Genomic DNA, 23,404 nt, shown 5'->3' with positions numbered 1-23,404 from the left:
AGGACAGTGCTGGAAAGCCCACCCCAGTGGCATGGTTACAGGAGTGCTTGCCAGTTGACCATCTCAGTTACTATCCAGGCCCAGATCCAGGGCTTTGAGTTGGCCATACCAACAATCTACTCCATTGATGAACTGCTAGAGCGTATGAAGGAGCCAGTCCTACAGATCCAAAACTACAAGATCTCCAGAAGATGGCTCCTAGGATAACAATGCTTGCCACCAAGCCAGATAACCTGAGCTCCACTCCTAGAACCTACATGGTAAAAGAAAATAACTTATTCCCACAAAGTTATGATTTGACTCTGTGTATTAACTCTTGAACACTCACAGCCCTCCCACCCCCGACACGCACAAATTACTAAAAAAAAAAAAAAATGCTAAGGATGGTGCTCAGACGACTCATCTAACACACCAAAGGCCCTGGGTAAGATTCCATAGCACTGCTTAAAATGAGGTGATGGAGGTGCACAGGCCTTTAACTTCAGCACCTCCAAAAAAGGGAAAAACTGGAAGAGCAAGCTTCTTGGCCTTAGTCAACTTGAGGCCCACCTGGGCCACATAGACCCTGTCTCAAATCAACAGAAGAAAAGGTCAACCTAAATGTAAACAAACAAAATAACAAAACACAAAGCAAAATTTTAAAAAGGAATTAACTTTTCTTTGCTCTGGCCTACTTCCTCTCCCTTGGGATTATATTATCTCTTAATAAACTGCCCCTGCATTTGTTACTTAAAAAGCAAAGAAAGAGATGGCTCAGTGAATAAGAGCACTGGCTGCTCCTCCAGAGGATCTGGGTTCAATTCCTAATACCCACCTAGCAGCTTATGTCTGTCTATAACTCCAGGGGATCTGACACCCCCATACAGACATACTTGCAAGCTAAACAACAATGCACATAAAATAAATATTTAGGAAGGAAAGTAAAAACAAAACAAAATCAGGATAAGGGTTAACAGAGAAGCCTTTGTGTAAAAAAGCTCTTGCTTCAAATACTGATGACTTGACTTGTATCCTCAGAACCTATAGTGGAATGAAAGAACTAACTACTAAAAGTTGTCCTCTTAATACCCACATATGCACCATGGAATTATATACTTTTGTATTTGTGCATGCATGCACACACATACATGCGCACACACACAAACACATTCCATATGCATTAATAATAATAATAATATAATAATTTATATTTATATTTATAAAATTTAAACAAGAAAACATGGCCTAGTGGCATACCTATATGTAATCCTAGCACTTGGAAAGCTCAGACATGGTTCCAGGCCAGCCTAGGCTGCTGATACCATGTCATTTTTTAAAAAGCCAAAAGAAAACCAACAAAACAAAACAAAGAAATCTACAAGAAGAGCCAGCAAGATGACTTAGTGGGTAAAGGTGCCTGTCATGCAAGCCTATCGATCTGAGTTCAATCCACAAAACCCACAAAAAGGTGGAAGAGATCAAACTCCACAAAGTTGTCCTCTGACCTACACACACACATGCATACACACTAATGCTTTTTTTTCTAGTTACTGGAATTTATTGGTAATTGGAAAAGAATGAAAATAAATATGTTCAGATAGCTAGGGTAAAGACAAATGATGCTAGATCAAAATAGAAACTTTTGCCAGAAAATTATGGTGTGGGGGAGAGATGAAAATGCCAGAGCTAAAACTGCAAGCACAAAGTAGGGTGAACGTTTAAAAGAAAACACTAATGCTTTTTTAAGAGCTGGGAGTGTATCTCAAGAATAGAGGACTTACCTGGGATTTATGAGGACCAAGATTTGATCTCCATCACCACAAAAAAAGAAAATATAAAGTAAGATGTTAATAAGATGAGATTATTAATAGCTATATACCATGACTTAGGGAGATTACTTTACTTAATATTATAAATATCTAGTTATAATATATGTATGTATATATATATATATATGTAAAATGACAGTTAAAAATCAAACAGGGCCATGTATGGTGGCATATACTTGCAATTCCATCACTTGGGAGATAGCATCAAAAATTCAAAGTCAGCCTGAACTACACAGTGAAACCCTATCTCGATTTAAAAAAAAAAAAAGCCAACCAAATGAACAAAAAAATCCAAGTGAGAATATCTTGTGAGTCTTAAACTAACTGACTTCAAAGTTTAAAAAAGAAAATGCAAAGTATCTATGAAATTTTGAGGGAAAATACTAAATTAGAGTCTTAGGCTACTCAAAAAAATAGAGTGCTACTTTACTTTATGTATAGTATTAGACTCTAGACAGAATAAGGAACTAAACATAAGAAGCACAACTATTAAATGTTAAAAGTACAACTATTAAATGTTAAAAGGGCTCGAAGCAAGCTTAGCAATTAAAAGCATTTGTTGCTCTTATAGAGGACCTGGGTTCAGTTCTCAGTATCCACGTGGTGATTCACAACCATCTGTAACTCTACTTCCTGGGGATCTGACACCTACTTCTGACCTCTTCATGGACCAGGCATGCATGTAAAGCACACACATACATGCAGGCAAAACACTCATATACATAAAATAAAACAAAATAATTAAATAGTTAATTCAAGAAAAATTAAAAGTATATAATAAACATTTTTACAATCTTTGAATAGAAAAGACCTTTCTAAACAACGCTCAGGCCTAAATGCCATTAAAATGATTTACATATTTTATTACCTTAAAAACTCTTGTAACCTTCTGTACAGAAGGAAAATTAAAGTTAAATTTTAGGTTTTGTTTAATTTTTTCTTAAAAAATAAAGTATCAGCGGGGCAGTGGTGGTGCATGCCTTTAATCCCAGCACTTAGGAGGCAGAGGCAGACAGATTTCTGAGCTTGAGGCCAGCCTGGTCTACACAGTGAGTTCCAGGACAGCCAGGGCTACACAGAGAAACCCTGTCTCGAAAAACAAAACAAAACAAAACAAAATGGGGGCTGGAGAGATGGCTCAGTGGGTAAGAGCACCTGACTGCTCTTCTGCAGTTCCTGAGTTCAAATCCCAGTAACCACATGGTGGCTCACAACCATCCCTAACGAGATCTGACTTCCTCTTCTGGTGTGTCTGAAGACAGCTACAGTGTACTTACATATAATAAATAAACAAATCTTTAAAATAAAACAAAACAATCTAGCTTACCATTAAAAACTAAAAATAGGAGCTGGAGAAATGGCTCAGTGGTTAAGAGCACCATCTGGCTGGTCGTGGTGGTGTATGCCTTTTTAACCCCAGCACTTGGGAGGCAGAGGCAGGCAGATTTCTGAGTTCGAGGCCAGCCTGGTCTACAGAGTGAGTTCCAGGACAGCCAGGACTGCACAGAGAAACCCTGTCTTGAAAAAAACAAAACAAACAAACAAAAAAACAACCAAAAAAACTCCAAAAAGCACCATCTGTTCTTCCAGAGGTCCTGAGTTCAATTCCCAGCAACCACATGGTGGCTCACAACCATCTGTAATGAGATCCGATGCCCTCTTCTGAAGTGTCTAAAGACAGCTACAGTGTATTCAAATACATAAAATAAATAAACATTTTTAAAAGAGAATGGTGTGTTTAAAAAAACTAAAAACAGATAAAGATTAAGGGCATAAAAGCAAAATATTTATAGTAAATGACTAACCAGCATCATATTTAAGGAAATTATATAAATTAATAATCTAAGAACAGCATCACTAAATAAAACATCAAAAGATAGTATCAAATACTTCAGATAAGGTGAACTTTAAATAAACAACAAACAATACTTTTTTTAAATTGGGCAAGGGACTGAAGAGATTGCTTAATAGTTAAGAGTACTTGTACCGGGCGTAGTGGTGCACGCCGTTAATCCCAGCACTTGGGAGGCAGAGGCAGGCGGATTTCTGAGCTTGAGGCCAGCCTGGTCTACAGAGTGAGTTCCAGGACAGCCAGGGCTACACAGAGAAACCCTGTCTCAAAAAACAAAAACAAAAACAAAAAAAACAAAAAAAGAGTACTTGTTGCTTTTACAGAGGACCTTGGTTATATTCCCAGCACCCAGATGGTGGTTCATAGTCATGTATAATTCTTGTTCCAAGGGATCCAAAGCCCTCTTCTGACATCTTCTGGGACTAGGCATGTCCATGGTACACAAACATGCGTGCAGGCAAAACATTCATACACATAAAAAATAAATATTTTTTTAAAAACTAAAAAATAAAGTGATTAGCAATTTGTAAATCAAAGCATTAATTAAATACTTATCCATCAGATTGCTAAATTAAAATTAAATTAAATTTAAAAGTGTTAATAACATCCAGTAGTTATGAGAATGAAGGAAAGGAATACTCACTTACTCTGTAAGTAAAATCAATTCAGATTCTTTACCATGCTAAATCAGGCAGATGATTTTTTTTTTTTTTTGGCATACTGAACATTTAAATGCAGGAAACTTTTAACCTAGCAAGAACAGCAAAGTCCAGTGGCACTCAGGTGACAATTTTGGAGGTCTTACACAGGAACTTATAACTTTTGAGTCAAGATACTTTACTTGAACTACCACATTACTGAACCTGGCACACCACTGGGTGCCATGCCAGTGTGAAAAGTTATATACCAAGTCTTTGAGATGAACCAGGTCATGTTTATGGAGAGACATAGCCCAAGAGTTTTTAAAAAAATATTCTATCATAATGAAAACTCACCCAAGTCAGACTCCACAGTCAACTTACAGGTCAGCTTTGGACTAAACAGTCACTCTGGGTTTGTAGGACAAAAAGTTCTAGAAAGGAAAATAGCTCAGAAACATCTTAAAGTCTCAAGATGGCCAGCTCACCTCACCAGCTGAGAAATCTGACTAGAGACTGGACTGCCTTATGTGAGGTATAACCATCTAAAACCTTTGGAATTCCAGGATGTACTTTTTAATATGGTGATAAATGTGTATATCAATGTGACTATTACAACTATTTTAAGTTTCACAATGCTCACTACATTCTCTACATCTTCAGTCATGACTACACTCTAATTACGGAACTTTTTTTCGCCCCCAAGGAAAACTGTACCTGAACATGGAGGTAGTCCCTTTGAGGAACTGATAACACAAAGAAAAATATAAAGATATAAAATTAGTCTTTATAGTGCTGAAAATGCAAGTGACAAATGTTCAAAATTCTCTTGAAATGGCCACACAGAAGCAGCATACAGTCGTCTGGCGGAGGTGTAAACTTGTAACGAAAAGCATACTCAACTGTAAAAAGCGGAAGGATACATGCAGAGGAGTGATACACGTGCAACAACGGAAGACTACATGTGCAGAGTGCAGTGGAAGACTACATGCAGAACAACAAAGGAATAAATTCATTGTGGAAGGATGTTTGATGAGACACACATATAACCGAGATAAACTTGTGACTGGGTCACAGACTTGTGGTGGAGGCATGGACAAGCAGAGTTGAGGCATAAGCCTCCATAAGCAAGCGTGTGCGCATGTGCAAGCGCGGAGGGATCAGTCGGTGACAGGGCCGGGCATGACTGGGCGGGGCATGCCAGGGCCTTTTAATTGAGCGGCACAGCTGAGGCAGCCGTTTAGTGCTGTGGCACAACGTAAAGGAAGGATGTCGGAAGCTGAGGAAAGCAGTGGGATGGCCCACAACGCTGGACCTGATGAGAAGACATTGCAGGTGTTGCGGGACATGGCCAACCGCCTGCGAATCCGTTCCATCAGGACCACAAATACCTGGACCACTAGGTAAAAGGCCTGGGAAGGCCTTACCATGCTGTTCTTTGGTTGTTCTTTCTGAAGCAGTGAGTGAAGGGAACCTGCTGTTATCCTCCATTTTCTGCCTTGTGGGTGCCACCTACTGCTTCTAGATGCCCATGAGGTTCAGTCCTCTTCAGCCCTGGTGGCAGGGGTATACCCCTGACTACATTGTGACCAAAGTTCTGGAAGCCTATAAGACCACCTTAGTAAGGAAAAATCTAGAACCCAGTCGGGTGAGTGAGCAGTGTTCCCTGGTATTTATCAAGCTAGCTCTAGTTTGGCATTTTACCTAGAAATGGTGTTTTGTGTATAAGCAATTTCATTGGAATTGGGGTTGGTCATGACTGTGTGGCCATTACTCAGGAAAATAAATTCAGCTCTGTCGAGAGCACACCAGAGGGGCAGTGCTCCAAGAGGTAGGGCAGGAAAGAGAAAATGTGAGAGGCAGCAGCACACAAGAAATATACTTTCAAAAAATAGTGGATGGCTCGTAAAAAATATTGGCTAGTGGGTTTGCTGATATTTGTTAAAGGTAATTTTGCACTGATATTGATAAAGAACAGGTTGTTTTGTCTATGTGGTCTAAACCAGCCCTGGAATTATCCTGCCTCCACAATATTTGGGATTAAGGCCTATAACACTGCTTGTCCACAGTTTTTTTTTTTCCACAGTTTTTCTTTTCTTTCTTTTTTCTTTTTTCTTTTGGGGGATATATATATATATATATATATATATATATATATGATAGATATATATATATATCTTGGAATTCAAAGTGTAGACCAAGCTGACCTGTAACTCACAAAGATTCTTCTGCCTCTGTCTTCTGAGTGCTGGGATTAAAGGCACACCCCACTACACACGTCTTCACAGTTTTTCAATAAACTAGTACTTGTATGTCTATTCAGGCTTACTAATACTGAACAGGTCTTGTTAAGTTTTCTCTTTCTAGGAATTTTTTCAGTTACTTTGATTAACAAAGTTTTTTTTTCAGGATACAGTTGTTCATGTTATTGTAAAAATTCGTGTTCATTTCTGTAGGAATGACAGAATAGCCCCATTTTCATTTTCTGAGTTATTTTAGTCTTTTCATAGTTTTGCTTTTTTTGTTCTAGCTAAAGCTTTGCTAATCTTTCACAAGAACCAACTTAGGATCCTGTGGATTGTAGTTCAGAGCAAACCACTTGCCTAACATGCTGTGAGACCCCAGACTTAGAGCGTTTCTCCCTGGAAGGTAAAGCCCCGGGACGTTCCCCAAGCTTGTTTTCCCTGATCTCTAAAAATACAGCCAGAAAGAAGTTCTTTGTTCTCTATAGCCAGCAAAAAGCCTTTTTGTTTCTGTGCCTTACAGCCAGAGATGCAATAGTAGGAAGACCTACAAAGACACAGAGATAGACACTGGAGAGGAGCTACAGCTCATTCCCCCCCCCCCCGCCCCCTTGCCAGAAAGGAGCTGTAGCCAACTCTCCTCCCAATTCCTCACTTTTCCTTTAAAAGCCCCCTACTGTTACCACTAGGGGTCGAACTCCCCTGCCCTGATAATAAAACCTCTTGCAGGTTTGCATCAGGTGTGGTTTTCTCCCGAGTCATTGCGGTGCTGGCCAGCTCATCCCAGGACTTGAGCGGAGGCCCAGCTTCAGGGGTCTTACAATGCCCTGGTCTTAAATCACCAGCATTGCACAAAAAATAAGTTTAGTTTCATAGATTTTCTCCCCCATTTGCCACACCATTTTTTATTTCTGCTGTGATCTTTACTATTCTTTCCTTTTCTTAAAGGCTTTTGGTTTAGTTCTTTTGTAGTTCCTTAAGTAGTAAATTAGGTTGTTAACTAGAAATTGTTACCAAAAAAAAAAAAAAACAGACAGTGGTGGTGTATGCCTTTACTCCCAGAACTTGGTAGGCATAGGCAGGCAGATCTCTGTGAGTTTGAAACCAGACTTGTCTACAGAGTAAGTTCTAGGACAGCCAAGACTACACAGAGAAACTCTGTCTTGAAAAAAAAAAAAAAACCAAAAAACAAACAAACAAAAAAAAACAAAGGGAAGAAGGAAATCATTTAAAATGAGTTTTAGCTATACATTTTTCTTTGCACTGCTTTGCTGCATAAGATTTGGGGTTTGCTTTTATTTTCATGCATCTATTTCTAATTTTCTTTGTAATATATTTTCCTTTGGTTTGTATAAGAGTTCATTATTTAATTTCCAGAACTCTGTTGAATGTTTTCTGTTTTTCTGTTAGTGTCTAATTTCATGCCCTTGTAGACACACAAAGTACTTTGCATGTTTTTTTCTCATCATGCCCTGGGGTTAGGAATGCATCTCAGTATTAAACTATTTGCCTAGCATGTGCAAAGCTATAAGTTCCATCCCCAACACTACAAAAATAATTTGTCCTGAAACCTGGACTATGACATTAAGAGGTCAATATAGTTAAGACACAAGATTTTTTTGTTTTACATTTTTGTTTTATGGGTTTTAATGTTATCTCAGGCCTACCACCATGACTACCATCCCCTACTGAGGTTACAGTTACATGACATCACACTAGGCTTTTTTTTTTTTCTTGAGACAGGATTTTTTGTGTAGCTCTGGCTGTCCTGAAACTCACTCTGTAGACCAGGCTGTCCTCAAACTCAGAAATCTGCTTGCCTCTGCCTCCTAAGTGCTGGGATTAAAGACGTACACCAACTGTTCAGCCAAGCTTTTTTCTTTTTTCTTTTAATGAAGCAAATACATTTATTTGTGTCTTTTAATTTTATCAAATACAGAGAAATGGGTTTAAGGAGGCAAATATTAGACAGGCACGGTGGCATATGCCTTTAATCTTTGAATTGGAGGCTAGCCCGATCTACAGAGTTAGCTCTGGGGCAGTCATTTAAAAAGAGATGCTTATTACAAACCTACATTATCCTAAAATAGATTAAATAGTATAGAAGTTTCTTCCCTTTGTTTTTGTTTTGTTTTGTAGAGCTTGAGTTCTGGTGACTGAACTGGGGTCCTTGATTTTACAAGGCAAACACATCTTTGTCTTTTATAATAGTTTTTTTTTTTTTTTGGTAGGGTGAGATGATATTTCATTATAGTTGTTTGTTTGATTTTTCGATGCTGGGGATCAAACTTGGTCACCCACATGTTTTTTGTTTTTTGTTTTGCTTGTTTTGTAGCTGTCTTCAGATGCACCAGAAGAAGACGTCAGATCTCTTACAGATGATTGTGAGCCACCATGTGGTTGCTGGGATTTGAACTCAGGACCTTCAGAAGAACAGTTGGTGCTTTTAACCACTGAGCCATCTCTCCAGCCCAGGCATCCACATGTTACTTCTAACATAGCTTCCAGCTTTAGCCTCTTGAATGCTGGGATTATGGGTATTGGCCACCATGTCTTATTGTAGTTTAGATTTACATTTTTGATAACTAATGATACTAAATATGTTTATATAGTTGTTGGCCATCTTTCTTCTTTCTTTGAAAAATCTGTTTAAACTGTTTGCCCACTTTAATTTGTTGTTAAATTTTTGAGTTCCTTATCTTTTGAATATTAATGCCCTGTCAAATGAATAGCTGGGAAATATTTTCAGGGAGTAGGTTTTATCTCCTGTCCTGTTTTCTCTCCCCTATAAGAAATTCATTTTAGGGCTGGAGGAATGGCTCAGCAGTTAAAAGCAGTGCCTGCTCTTTCAGAGGTCCTGAATTCAATTCTCAGCACCCACATGCTGGCTCACAGCCATCTATAACTGTAGTCCCATGGGACCCAATGCCCTCTTCTGGTGTACAAATGTATTTTTAGACAAAACACCCAAATACATAAATTATAGAAACCTTTAAAATGAGAAATTCGTTTGAAGTAGTAGAATGGAATCTATGTGGTGGTTCTGATAGAATGAAGCATGTGGAAGTTCTACAAATGGTAACATGTGAGTGAAAGAATGTTCAAGCATATAAGCTCAAGTACATGGTGCCCCTCTGATAGAAGAGTGCTAGGTTCAGAGTGTGTCACTGTGTGCAGAGAGAAAGAGGGATTGAGACATTGGTAACCTCTCAAATGGCCCTTAATGCCTCAAGCATGGGGGGGGGTCATGGCCCAACATCCCCAATTCTTGGCTGAATTCAGTCAGGCTAGGGGAAATGACTATTGCTTCTAGTTGAAAGACAACGGTGCACTGCTGCTATACATAAAAGTACACAGTGCCCATTGATAACTATTTGACTGTGAGAAATGACTTGCATCATATCTGCCTTTCAGCTATCTCATACCATGCAGCAATGCTGAGATCATGTCTGTGCTGTTCTTTTATACAATGAGATATAAACAGGAAGACCCTGAAAACCCAGACAATGACCGGTGCATCCTTTCAAAGGTATGGCGATGGGAATACTGCTGCTTCTTGTTTTTTTGTTTGGTTGGGGTTGTTTGTTTGTTTGTTTGGGGAGTGGTACTTTGTTTTTTGGTTTTGTTTGTTTGGGTTGGGTTGTTTTTTTTTTCTTTTTTTCTTTTTTCAAGAGAAGACAAGGTCTTGTATAGACTAAGCTAAACTTTAGCTCACCATGTAACACAAGCTGACCATGAACGCTTTATCTTCCTACCTTCAAGTTCTGAGTTTTGGGATTATGGTGTGTACCTGGCTTGAAGCTTGCTTCTTAAAATACTCTTTAAAGTCAACATGGATCAATAAGCTTGAAATGGGTCATTTGCTTTTTTGTTTGTTTTGTTTTGTGTTTTTGGGTTTTGGGGTTTTTTGGGGGGTTGGTTTTTTTGTTTGTTTGTTTTTTGTTACAATACGAAGTTGTTCTAGTGAGGCTCACAGCCCACTTAGAACTGTATGACATGTGTGCCAGGAAAGATGGAATGTGGCAGCTGGCCATCTTTTCTTTCTTTTTTGTTTTGGTAGTTTTCTACCTCACTCCATCTAGTATTGAAGCCCCCATTGGCACTTCAATCATACTTCTTCCATCCTCTGTTCTGCTTTGAGATGCAGGTGACTTCAGTGCCTCGTTGAACCTGCAGAAAACTGAGGATGACTTGGAAGAAGTCAACCCAAAACTGAAGGGCTTTTAATTTTGCCAACTTTATTTTATTTTTTTCTAGATAAGGAGGCCTGGGAAGTAGCCTAAAAATCTTTGTGTGAACAACGTCTTGAAACATGCTTATGCTTGGAGAAAGATGAGCATTGCTTGGGAGCAAATTCTTCCCTTTGGTGTACATACCTTTATTCTAGCCTTTGCTACTCCCAACTTGTGCCCCTCAATGCATAATAGTTAATAAGAAAAAGAAAAGAACCCTAGCTGGGTGTGATGACACATACCTGTAATCTATACACTTAGGCAGTTGAGACAGGAAAATTACCAAGTTTGAGGCCAGCCTAAATTACATAGTCCCAGGCCATGCTGAACTACAAAAATAGCCTATTTTTAAAAATGTGGGATAAGGAACCTTTTCAGGGGGGCTGGAGAGATGGCTCAGTGGTTAATAGCACTGACTGCTCTTCTGAAGGTCCTGAGTTCAAATTCCAGCAACCACATGGTGGCTCACAACCATCCGTAAAGAGATCTGACACCCTCTTCTGGTGTGTCTGAAGATAGCTACAGTGTACTTAGATATAAAAATAAATAAATCTTAAAAAAATGGAAAAGAAACCTTTTCAGGGACCTTGTGCCATATCAGGCTTCTTGCATGTACCCAATGCATAATCTCAATCTCTCCAATAGTCTCCTACTCTTGAGTGGAGACTCTGACTCCATGCCAAAAGATGAAGTCCTGAGGCTTATTTGCCTTCAGCTTCACAGCTAGGAGAAAGAGGTGTTGTAGGTCTGCAATCTAAGAATGAAAGACATCTGGGAACCAGATCTTGTTATGCTAGTTGTTTTTCTGTTGCTAATGAAACACTCTGACCAAAAACAACTTGAGAAAAAAATGTTTATTTGGCTTAAACTTCCGTGTCACAGTCTATCATTTAGAAAAGTCAAAGCAGAAACTCAAACTGCTTTACTGGCTTGCTCTCCTCTGTGGCTCATACACAGCCAGCTCTCTCTCTCTCTCTCTCTCTCTCTCTCTCTCTCTCTCTCTTTTTAATTTATTTATTTTTGTTCTTCTTTTTAGAGATTTATTGTAGAAAGGCAGAGAGAAGGTAAAAAGAGGGAGACCGGCCATGACCACGTGGAGAGAGGAGGGAAGGGAGGGGGAGAAGGAGAGCTAGAGATGAGAGTAAGAAAAGTGAGAGCTTAAGAGCTATTTTTATTCTTTAATCCTTTTTTACAATCCAGACTTCATCCCTTCCCAGTCTCCCAGTCTGCCCCCCTGACTGCTCCCCGTCCCATACCCGTCCCATACCTCCCCCAACACCCCCCACCCCACCAGGAGGATATCCCCACCAAGAGGATATCCCCACCTCTATCCCCACCCCACCAGGCTTCCTCACTCCCTAGGGCTTCAAGTTTCTCAAGGGTTAGGTACGTTTTCTCTGACTTAATCCAGACCATGCAGTCCTCTGCTATATATTAATTGGGGATCTCATATCAGCTTCTGTATGCTGTCTGGATTTCAGGGGTCCAGGTCAGTTAAGACTGCTGGTCTTCCCATTGGGCCAGTCTCCTCCTCAGCTTCTTTCAGCTTTTCCCCAATTCAACCACAGGGGTCCCCAGCTTCCATTCATTGGTTTGGGTGTAAGTATCTGTATCTGACTCTTTCAGCCTCTTGTTGGGCCTCTCAGAGAGCAGCCATGCTAGGCTTCTGTCTGCAAACACACCATAGCATTAGTAATAGTATCAGGCTTTGAAGCCTCCTCTTGAGCTGGATCCCAATGTGAGCCTGTCGATGGACTTCCCTTTCTCTCATGCTCTTCTCTATTTTTGTCCCTGCAGTTCATTCAGACAGGAACAATTCTGGGTCAGAGTTTTGACTATAAGATGGCAACCCCATCCCTCACTTGATGCCCTGTCTTTCTGCTGGAGGTGGGATTTACAAGTTCCCCCTCCCCACTGTTGAACACTTCATCCAAGGCCCCTCCCTTGGAGTTCTGAGAGTCTCTCACCTCCCAGGTCTCCAGTACATTCTAGAGGGCCCTCCCACCTCCTACCTCCTGAGGTTGCCTGTTTCCATTCTTTCTACTGGCCCTCAGGACTTCAGTCCTGCCCTCCCCCAATACCTGATCATATTCCCTTCCCTCCCCTCCCCCTCCCCTCCCCTTCCCTTCCCTTCCCTCCCCTCCCCTCCCCTCCTCTCCCCTCCCCTTCCCTTCCCTCCCCTCCCCTCCCCTCCCCTCCCCTCCCCTTCCCTTCCCTCCCCTCCCCTCCCCTCCCCTCCCCTCCCCTCCCCTCCCCTCCCTTTCCCTTCCCTTGCCTTCCCTTCCCTGTCTCCTCTCCTTCCCAGGTCCCTCCCTCCCTTTGCCCCCCAACCTTGACTGCTTTCTTCTCTCTCCCAAGTGGGACTGAGGCATCCTCACTTCGGTCCTTAAGCTTGTTAACCTTCTTGAGTCCTTTGGTTGTGTCCTGGGAATTCTGTACTTTTGGCTAATATCCACTTATTAGTGAGTACATACCATGCATGTCCTTTTGGGTCTGAGTTACCTCACTCAGGATGATATTTTCTAGTTCCATCCATTTGCCTGCAAAAATCAGGATGTCCTCATTCTTAATAGCTGAATAGTATTCCATTGTGTAAATGAACCACATTTTCTGTATCCATTCTTCCATTATGGGACATCTGGGTTGTTTCCAGCTTCTGGCTATCACAAATAAGGCAGCTATAAACATAGTGGAACTCATGCCCCTGTGACATGGTGGAGCATTGGGAAAAAAATTTCACTAACCCCACATCTGATAGAGGGCTAATATCTAAAATATATAAAGAACTCAAGAAGCTAACCACCAAAAAAAAAAAAAAAAAACAGCCCAAACAAAAAATGGGATATAGAACTAAGCAGAGAATTCACAACGGAGAAATCTCGAAGGACTGAGAAGCACTTAAAGAAATGTTCCAAGTCCTTAGTGATCAGGGAAATGCAAATTAAAACAACCCTAAGATTCCACCTTATACCAATCAGAATGGCTAAGATCAAAACCTCAGGTGACAACACATGCTTGTGAGGATGTGGAGAAAGAGGAACACTCCTCCATTGCTGATGAGATTGCAAACTGTACAACCACTCTGGAAATCAATCTGGAGATTCCTCAGAAAATTGGAAATAGTTCTACCTGAAGATCCAGCTATACCACAACCAGCTTTCTTACACAGTATAGGCCCCCTTGCCTAGGGATGGTACTGCCCACAGTGTAGTACAGCTGGGCCTTCCAAAATAAATTGTCAACCAAGACAGACTGTATGAGACATAGAAATGAGCCACTCCATATTGAGGTAATTCTTCAATTGAGGTTCTTTCTTAGGTGACACTAAGTTGTGTCAAGTTGACAAAAAAAATATCCTAGGCATATATCCAGAAGATGTTCCAACTAGTAAGAAAGTCACATGCTCCACTATGTTCATTGCTGCCTTATTTATAATAGCCAGAAGCTGGAAAGAACCCAGATACCCCTCAAAAGAGGAATGGATACAAAAAATGTGGTACATTTACACAATGGAGTACTACTCAGCTATTAAAAAGAATGAATTTATGAAATTCCTAGGCAAATGGTTGGACCTGGAGGGCATCATCCTGAGTGAGGTAACCCAATCACAAAAGAACTCAAATGATATATGTACTCACTGATAAGTGAATATTAGCCCAAGAAACTTAGGATACCCAAGATATAAGATACAATTTGCAAAACACATGAAACTGAAGAAGAACAAAGACCAAAGTGTGGACACTTTGCCCCTTCTTAGAATTGGGAACAAAACACCCATGGAAGGAGTTACAGAGACAAAGTTTGGAGCTGAGATGAAAGGATGGACCATCTAGAGACTGCCATATCCAAGGATCCATCCCATAATCAGCCTCCAAACTCTGACACCATTGCATACAGTAGCAAGATATTGCTGAAAGGACCCTGATATAGCTGTCTCTTGTGAGACTATGCCAGGGCCTAGCAAACACAGAAGTGGATGCTCACAGTCAGCTATTGGATGGATCACAGGGCCCCCAATGGAGGAGCTAGAGAAAATACCCAAGGAGCTAAAGGGATCTGCAACCCTATAGGTGGAACAACATTATGAACTAACCAGTACCCCAGAGCTCTTGACTCTAGCTGCATATGTATCAGAAGTTGGCCTAGTCAGCCATCAGTGTAAAGAGAGGGCCCTTGGTCGTGCAAACTTTATATGCCCCAGTACAGGGGAACGCCAGGGCCAAAAAGTGGGAGTGGGTGCAGTAGGGGAGTGGGGGGGGGAGGGTATGGGGGACTTTTGGGATACCATTGGAAATGTAAATGAGGAAAATACCTAATAAAAATTAAAAAAACACTAACTAGCATACTCCATCTCTTGTTAACTTGACACAAACTTGTCACTGTTAAACCATAACCTTTCCTTTCTTGTTTGTCCCCTAATTTCATGTTATTGTCATATTATTAGATACAGTACAACTTTTTTTAAGATATTTTTATTAGATATTTTCCTCATTTACATTTCCAATGCTATCCCAAAAGTTCCTCATACTCTCTCCCCCACTCCCCTACCCACCCATTCCCACTTTTTGGCCCTGGTGTTCCCCTATACTGAGGCATATAAAGTTTACAAGACCAAGGGGCCTCTCTTCCCAATGATGGCCAACTAGACCATCTTCTTGTACATATGCAGCTAGAGACACGAGCTCTGGGGGTACTGGTGATTTCATATTGTTGTTCCACCTATAGGGTTGCAGATCCCTTTAGCTCCTTGGGTACTTTCTCTAGCTCCTCCATTGGGGGCCCTTTGATCCATCAAATAGCTGACTGTGCGCATCCACTTCTGTGTTTGCTAGGCCCCGGCCTTACAGTACAACTTTTAAAGTCACATTTTTAAAAGAATTCCAACACCTTACAAATTTAATGCCTCTTTAAAAGATCAAAGTCTCTTAACTGGGATCCTACAAAATACAAAATAAGTTACATACTTTCTACAAAAGGGAGAACCAGGGTATAGAAACAGTCAAAGTAAAACCCAAAATCCAGAAGTATAAATCAAATCCTGTAGCTCAGTGTTCAACATCTCAGAGTCACTCGTGATATAAAAAGTGCAGGTAGCTCAACCTTCCAATTCTGGCATCTGCAGCACACACATCTTATCTCCTAGGCTCAGGTTCAATCCACTTTACATCTGCTGCTGCCATTGGTAGACAGTGGCAATGAATAAATTTAATGTGTCTGGCCCCTCAGAAGCAAGGTGTCTCCCACCAAATCAGCAACACTTTGGTATGGCTTTGTGTCCTGTAGAGAGGGCCCATTCTCTCCATGGCACAATTGTAACCTGCCATATATAAATTAATGGATATTAGCTAAGGGGAAATAGAGTAACAGAAAATGATTAATCGCAAACATTGACATTGTCTAGAATACTCAAACACTTTTGTGTTTCTAGTCTTTTGGGAATTTATTTATTTTATTGGTTATTTTATTTATTTACATTTCAAATGTTATCCCTATTCCCAGTTTCTCCTCCACAAGCCCCCTTTTTCCCTCTTCCCTCCCCCTGCCTCTATGAGGGTGCTGCCCCTGCCCACCCCCACTCCTGCATCAATGGCCCAGCATTCCCCTATCCTGGGTCATCAAGCTCAAACTTGACCAAGGGGCTCCCCTCCCAGTGATGCCAGATAAGGCAGTCCTCTGTTACATATCCAGCTGGAGCCATGGGTATCCCCTCTGTACTCTTTGGTTGGTGGTTTACTCCCTGGAAGCTTTGGGGGCTCTGGTTGGTTGATATTGTTGTCCTTCCTCTGAGGTTGCAAACCCCTTCAGCTCCTACAGTCCTTGCCCTAACTTCCCCATTGGGGTCCCCATGCTCAGTCCAATGTTTGGCTGTGTACATCCACATCTGTATTGGTCAGGCTCTGGCAAAGCCTCTCAAGAAACAACTGTATCAGGCTCCTGTCAGCAAGCACTTCTTGGCATCTTCAATAGTGTCTGAGTTTGGTGGCTGCGTGTGGGATGGATCCCCAGTTGGAGCAGTCTCTGGATGCCCTTTCCTTCAGTCTCTACTCCAATCTTTATCCCTATATTTCCTTTTGACAGGAGCAATTGTGGGTTAAAAATTTTGGAGATGGGTGGGTGGCCCCATCCATCAACCAGGGGGCCATGCCTAACCTCTGGATATGGTCTTGACAGGTTCTCCCTCCCCTTCATTGAGTATTTCAGCAAATGTCATCCTTGTGGGAATCTGGGAGGTTCATGCTTTCCTGGCATCTGGGACTTTCTCTTTGCTACCCACAGTTCCCCATACCCCATTGTTACACACCTGTCTTAGTCAGGGTTTCAATTCCTGTACAAATGTCATGAATGACCAAGAAGCAAGTTGGGAAGGAAAGGGTTTATTCAACTTACACTTACATTTGCTGTTCATCACCAAAGGAAGTGAGGACTGGAACTCAAGCAGGTCAGGAAGCAGGAGCTAATGCAATGGCCATGGAGGGATGTTCCTTACTGGTTGCTTCCCCTGACTTGCTCAGCTTCCTTTCTTATAGAACCCAAGACTACCAGCCCAGGGATGACACCACCCACAATGGGCCCTCCCCTCTTGATCACCAACTGAGAAAATGCCCCACAGCTGAATCTCATGGAGGCACTTCCCTAACTGAATATTCTTTCTCTGTGATAACTCCAGCCTGTGTCAAGTTGACACACAAAACCAGCCAGTACAACACCTCTGTTCAATTTCCTGACCATCTATACATCTCGTCCATCTCCTTCCATACCTGATTCTGCCCCTCTTTTCCCCTCCCCATCTTCTCTTCCTCCCAAGTTCCTTCCACCCTCTACTTCCCTTGATTATTTTGTTCCTCCTTCTAAGTAGAATTGAAGCATTCACTCTTTGGTCTTCCTATTGAGTTTCATATGATCCATGAGTTGTATCATGGGTATTCCATGCTCTTTGCCTAATATCCACTTATCAATGAGTACATATCATGTGCGTTCTTGTTTTAGGATGAAATGTTCTATAGATATCTGTTAAATCCATTTGGTCCATAACTTCTGTTCGTTTCACTGTGTCTCTGTTTAGCTTCTGTTTCCAGTATCTGTCCACTGATGAGAGTGGGGTGTTGAAGTCTCCCGTGAGGTGCAATGTGTGCTTTGAACTTTACTAAAGTTTCTTTTATGAATGTGGCTGCCTTTGCATTTGGAGCCTTAGAAGTTCAGAATTGAGAGAGTTCATCTTGGTAGATTTTTCCTTTGATGAGTATGAAGAGTCCTTCCTATCCTTGATAACTTTGGGTTGGAACTAGATTTTATCTGATATTAGAATGGCTACTCCAGCTTGTTTCTTGGGACCATTAGCTTGGAAAATTGTTTTCCAGCCTTTTATTCTGTGATAGTGTCTGTCTTGGTCACTGAGGTGCATTTCCTGTATTCAGCAAAATTCCAGGTCCTGTTTATGTAGCCAGTCTGTTAGTCTATGTCTTTTGGGGAATTGATTCCATTGATGTTAAGAGATATTGAGAAATAGTATTGTTGCTTCTTGTTATTCTTGTTGTTAGAGGTGGAATTATGTTTGTGTAGCTATCTTCTTTTGGGTTTGTTGAAAGAAGATTACTTTCTTGCTTTTTCTAGGGAGTAGTTTCCCTCCTTGTGTTGCGTTTTCCATCTATTATCCTTTGTAGGGCTGGATTTGTGGAAAGATAGTGTGTAAATTTGGTTTTGCCGGACGTGGTGGCGCACGCCTTTAGTCCCAGCACTTGGGAGGCAGAGGCAGGCGGATTTCTGAGTTCAAGGCCAGCCTGGTCTACAAAGTGAGTTCCAGGATAGCCAGGGCTCTACAGAGAAACCCTGTCTTGAAAAAACAAACAAACAAAAAATTTGGTTTTGTCATGGAATATCTTGGTTCTCCATCTATGGTAATTGAGAGTTTTGCTGGGTATAGTAGTCTGGGCTGGCATTTGTGTTCTCTTAGTGTCTGTATAACATCTGTCCAGGCCCTTCTGACTTTCATAGTCTCTGGTGAGAAGTCTGGTGTAATTCTGATAGGTCTGCCTTTATATGTTACTTGACCTTTATCCTTTAGTGCTTTTATAATTATTTCTTTATTTTGTGCATTTGGTGTTCTGATTATTATGTGACGGGAGGAAATTCTTTTCTGATCCAGTCTATCTAGAGTTCTGGATGCTTCTTGTATATTCATGGGCATCTCTTTCTTTAGGTTTGGGAAGTTTTCTTCTATAATTTTGTTGAAGATATTTACTGGCCCTTTAAGTTGGGGAATCTTCATTCTCATCTATACCTATTATCATTAGAGTTGGTCTTCTCATTATGGATTTACTGTGTGTTTTGGGTTAGGAGCTTTTTGCTCTTTGCATTTTCTTTGACTGTTGTGTCCAAGTTTTCTTTGGGCATCTTCTGCACCTGAGATTCTTCTCTCTTCTATCGCTTGTTGGTGATTCTTGCATCTCTTTCCTAGGTTTTCTATCTCCAGGGTTGTCTCCCTTTGTGATTTTTTTTATTCTATTTCCATTTTTACATCCTGAATGGTTTTGTTCAATTCCTTCACCTGTTTGGTTGTGTTTTCTTTAAGGGATTTTTGTGTTTCCTTTTTAAGGGCTTCTACTTGTTTACCTGTGTTCTTCTGTATTTCTTTAAGGGAGTGATTTATGTCCTTCTTAAAGTCCTCTGTCATCATCATGAGATGTGATTTTAAATCAGAGTCTTGCTTTTCTGGTGTGTTGGGGGTATCCATGGCTCAATGTGGTGGGAGAACTGGGTTCTGATGATGCCAAGTAGCCTTGGTTTCTGTTGCTTATGTTCTTGCCCTTGCCTTTCGCCATCTGGTTATCGCTGGTGTCACTGGTCTTGCTGTCTCCGACTGTGCTTGTCCTTCCTGCAAGCCTGTGTGTCAGTACTCCTGAGAGATGAGTTCTCTCCTGGAGGAATTTGGGCATGGAGAGCTGTGGCACAGGGTCAGCTCCGGAGTGTAGGCAGAAACCAGAAGGATTCTGTCCCTGGCTGTTCCTTGGTTCCTGTGTCCTGATGGCTCTGAACGGGTCCCTCTTGGGCCAGGAATTTGAGCAGAAGTGGTGGACTTACCTGTGCTCACAGGCATGTTGGCACTCCTGGGAGACCAGCTCTCTCCCAGCTGTATTTGGGTATAGAGAGCTGTGGCACAGAGTCAGTCCCAGGCGCAGACAGAAACTGGAAGGATCCTGTCGAATTTCTAGACTTGAAGAACCCATATTCTCCAAAAGGTTTAACATCTGGCTAATGCACAACTGAACCAAAGACTTTATGAAAATGCTTTACATTTTGCACTTTGCAGTGAGTTTCTCCCTCTATGTTCTAAGAACTCCAGTTACTATCACCACACTATGGATTGGCAATGGGCATCTTCCTTATCTTTGCCACTCTAGTTTCCAATTTAGGGTAGACCCCAGGCTTGGCCCATGGACATATTTTGACATTGATCTGAGACTTTGTAGATGTGGCAAAGAGGATTTCATCCAGTGGGGTGGGAGGGATAATTCCAATGGGTAAAAAGGAGTAGCCTACATTTGGTACCACAAAACTGCCCAAAACCCATGTCTTGCAGCTATTCCTCTATTCACTAGGTCTCTTTTCTCTTACAGGGACTACCATTTGTTAATGTGGCAACAGGATGGCCTGGACAAGGACTAGGGGCTGCCTGTGGGATGGCATATACTGGCAAGTACTTTGACCAAGCCAGGTAAGGGGCTTACCAGAATCTTTTTCACTGCCCCACCCGTGCACTTTGCCTCATTAGTTTGAGAAGTAAGTAATGGTTTTGAAAGTTCTGGTTACACAGTGTTGAGGCAGTAAATAAATTACATTTGTGGAACTGTTCTTAGCATCTCTGGTTGGATGTTAATGGTGACTGCAGTATTAGAACACTAATATTTTCTGAGACAGCTTCATGTTTTGTCCTGAAATTTTTCACTGTGGAGTGAACAACATGTACTTTGCATTAGGAGCCCCAGAATGTTAGTAATACAAATATTAGTTACACAGGTCCTTTACTGGGTTAATTCACAGTCTCTTTTTTGGACCTGTGCTCATCTGCTACTTGTAATGCCTACACGTGAAATGCCTGGTTTAGATCTGGAACTTCATGCAGCCTCTGCTGCATGTGGTGAGCCTGAATTCAGAGCTCCTCTGGTTCATATTCTCCAGGGTGTGGTGCTTCTCTTTCCCAGGGTCTCAGGAGATAGCTACCTATATCTCTGGAGACCTTGTTTGACCTCATAGAAGCCCTTTGGAAGTAGTTGGTTGTGTTTCCTCCACTCTTCCAGCAGCCTTCTTATGCCATTTTCACAGAACTGTTAAAACATTTTATCCATGATAGCTTTTTAGTTACTACATTGAGTTTAATAACTGTTCTTAAGAGATAGGAAGGTATGTGGCTCAGCAGTTAAGAGCACTCACTGGTTGGTCTTCCAGAGGACCCAGATTGGATTCCCATCACCCACATAGCAGTTCACAACTGTCTGTAACTCCAGTTGCAGAGGATCTGACACTGTCTTAGACATACACACAAAGAAAACATTCATACACATAAAATAAAAGGTTTTTCACAAAAAACTTTTCTTAAACTCACAGTACTTTCATGAGATCTAGGGTGCATTTTTTGTTATAAATGGCTCATGTCTCTGCTGCAGAGAAGTGTACAGCTTATAGTGGAGGAAAGCTCCCTAGGTGGGATGTTTCCATTACTATGATGATTACAAATAAAATTTTAAGTTCAGAACTAACTGCTTTTAAAATGGAGTGTTCTGAAAAACAAAACATATGTACCTTATTTACAAGTTTCAGGTACCTACTTTCTCATTCCCTCTTGCTTGCTGACAAACCAAGAAAGGGAACTGAAGCAACTTTAAAAAATAGTATTAGAAGCCGGGCAGTGGTGGTGCATGCCTTTAATCCCAGAACTTGGGAGGCAGAGGCAGTCAGATTTCTGAGTTTGAGGCCAGCATGGTCTACAGAGTGAGTTCCAGGACAGCCAGGGCTACACAGAGAAACCCTGTCTCGAAAAAAAACCAACAACAAAAAATTAGAACTGTTATAAGAATGCTAGTCAAAAGTAAAGTCCATATCATGGGGCTCAGATTTCCTCTGCTGCTAAGCTAGGGAAGAATTGATGAAGAAAATTATCTTAAGGACATTGGTCTGAAGCAGCTCCCAAGGTCTCTCTCTTCCTTCCTTCCTCCCTCCCATCCTTGGCCCCTCCCCACTCCTATCCTCCCTCACTTTCTCCTCTTCCCCTCCCTCCCCACTCTTTCTCTTTATATCTCCCTGAAATGCATTTGTTTGAGTGGCCCAAGTGAGCCCCAGAAGGGTCCTAATTATTTCTTGATTTGTTTCTAGCTACCGGGTGTTCTGTCTTCTGGGGGATGAGGAATCTACAGAAGGCTCTGTTTGGGAGGCATTTGCCTTTGCATCCTACTACAATTTGGACAATCTTATGGCAATCTTTGATGTGAACCGCATTGGACACAGTAGCTCCATGTCTGTTGAGCACTGCATTGCCATCTACCAGAAGCGTTGTGAAGCCTTTGGGTAATTGTGCCTCTCTGTTCCTGTGTCTTTTTTCTGTCCCATCTTCCTTCTTCATTTAACCTTCTTCATTTAACCTCAATGACAGGTGGAATACTTATGTGGTGGATGGCCGTGATGTCAAGACCCTATGCCATGTATTCTCACAGGCAGCTCAAGTGAGAGGCAAGCCCACTGCTGTGGTTGCCAAAACCTTCAAGGCCCGAGGCATGCCAAGTAAGTATTTCCTTCCTGTGAGTATTCAAAACATTTATCCATGGAGTAGAGCAGGCAGAAAGAGGCATTGACTAGGCTGATGATTTTCTTTTCTTTTCTTTTCTTTCTTTCTTTCTTTCTTTTTTTTTTTTTATTTTTCGAGACAGGGTTTCTCTGTGTAGCCCTGGCTGTCCTGGCACTCACTTTGTAGACCAGGCTGGCCTCAAACTCAGAAATCCGCCTGCCTCTGCCTCCCAAGTGCTGGGATTAAAGGTGTGCGCCACCACACCCGGCTGCTGCTGATTTTCTTAATGAACAGCATTAATGCTGGTAACATGCTAGAGGCTGCTTCTCTCTCTTGACTTCATTAGCTAGTATGTCTGGTTAGGATAGGAGAGGTAGGTCAAACTTCTACCAAGTAAACAATGTTTTTCTACCCTTGTAAGGGAGTGGCTAGTGAACAGTTCACAGGAGAGAACAATTCCCTAATAAGGAAGGATCTGTATGGTTCATAGTCAGAAAGTATGGTATATGTATGAGTAAAGTGGTGTATGCATATTCACTTGTCTAGACCCAGACTTTCTGAAAGAACACATAGAGAACAGAAAGTTGGGAACTAGAGGCTAGGGAAAAAGAGACTTATCTTTTAATTAAAATAATTTTATTCTAATTAACTCATAAATAAGAACATCAGCTAGTTTAAAGAAGCAACTCAAACACTTGCCCAGTCCCAAACTATACAGTTAGTATGGTCATTCGGAAGCAGTAGAATTTCAGTTCAGATTTTTAACTTTCTTTTTTTTTTTTTTTCATTTTATTTAATCTTTTTTTTTTACATGCCAGATTTTATCCCCCTCATGGTCTACCCTCTGACTGTTTC

At 41.3% G+C, this 23,404-nt stretch overlaps 1 protein-coding gene across 1 annotated transcript in view; it reads left to right on the top strand.

The window, feature by feature from the left end:
* The first annotated feature begins 5,567 nt into the window (after positions 1-5,567).
* Positions 5,568-23,404, top strand: part of Tktl1 (transketolase like 1) — a 31,352-nt gene continuing 13,515 nt past the window's right edge. The window contains exons 1-5 of the mRNA XM_021153444.2: positions 5,568-5,701; positions 9,956-10,070; positions 20,388-20,485; positions 22,141-22,332; positions 22,418-22,545. Coding sequence (XP_021009103.1) covers positions 5,568-5,701; positions 9,956-10,070; positions 20,388-20,485; positions 22,141-22,332; positions 22,418-22,545 — 667 coding nt within the window. The remainder of the gene's footprint in view (positions 5,702-9,955; positions 10,071-20,387; positions 20,486-22,140; positions 22,333-22,417; positions 22,546-23,404) is intronic.

Source organism: Mus caroli, unplaced genomic scaffold (genome assembly GCF_978045245.1).
Source record: "Mus caroli unplaced genomic scaffold, Mus_caroli_1 scaffold_5, whole genome shotgun sequence".
NCBI lineage: Eukaryota > Metazoa > Chordata > Mammalia > Rodentia > Muridae > Mus > Mus caroli.
This window is presented reverse-complemented; position numbering and strand designations above follow the sequence as displayed.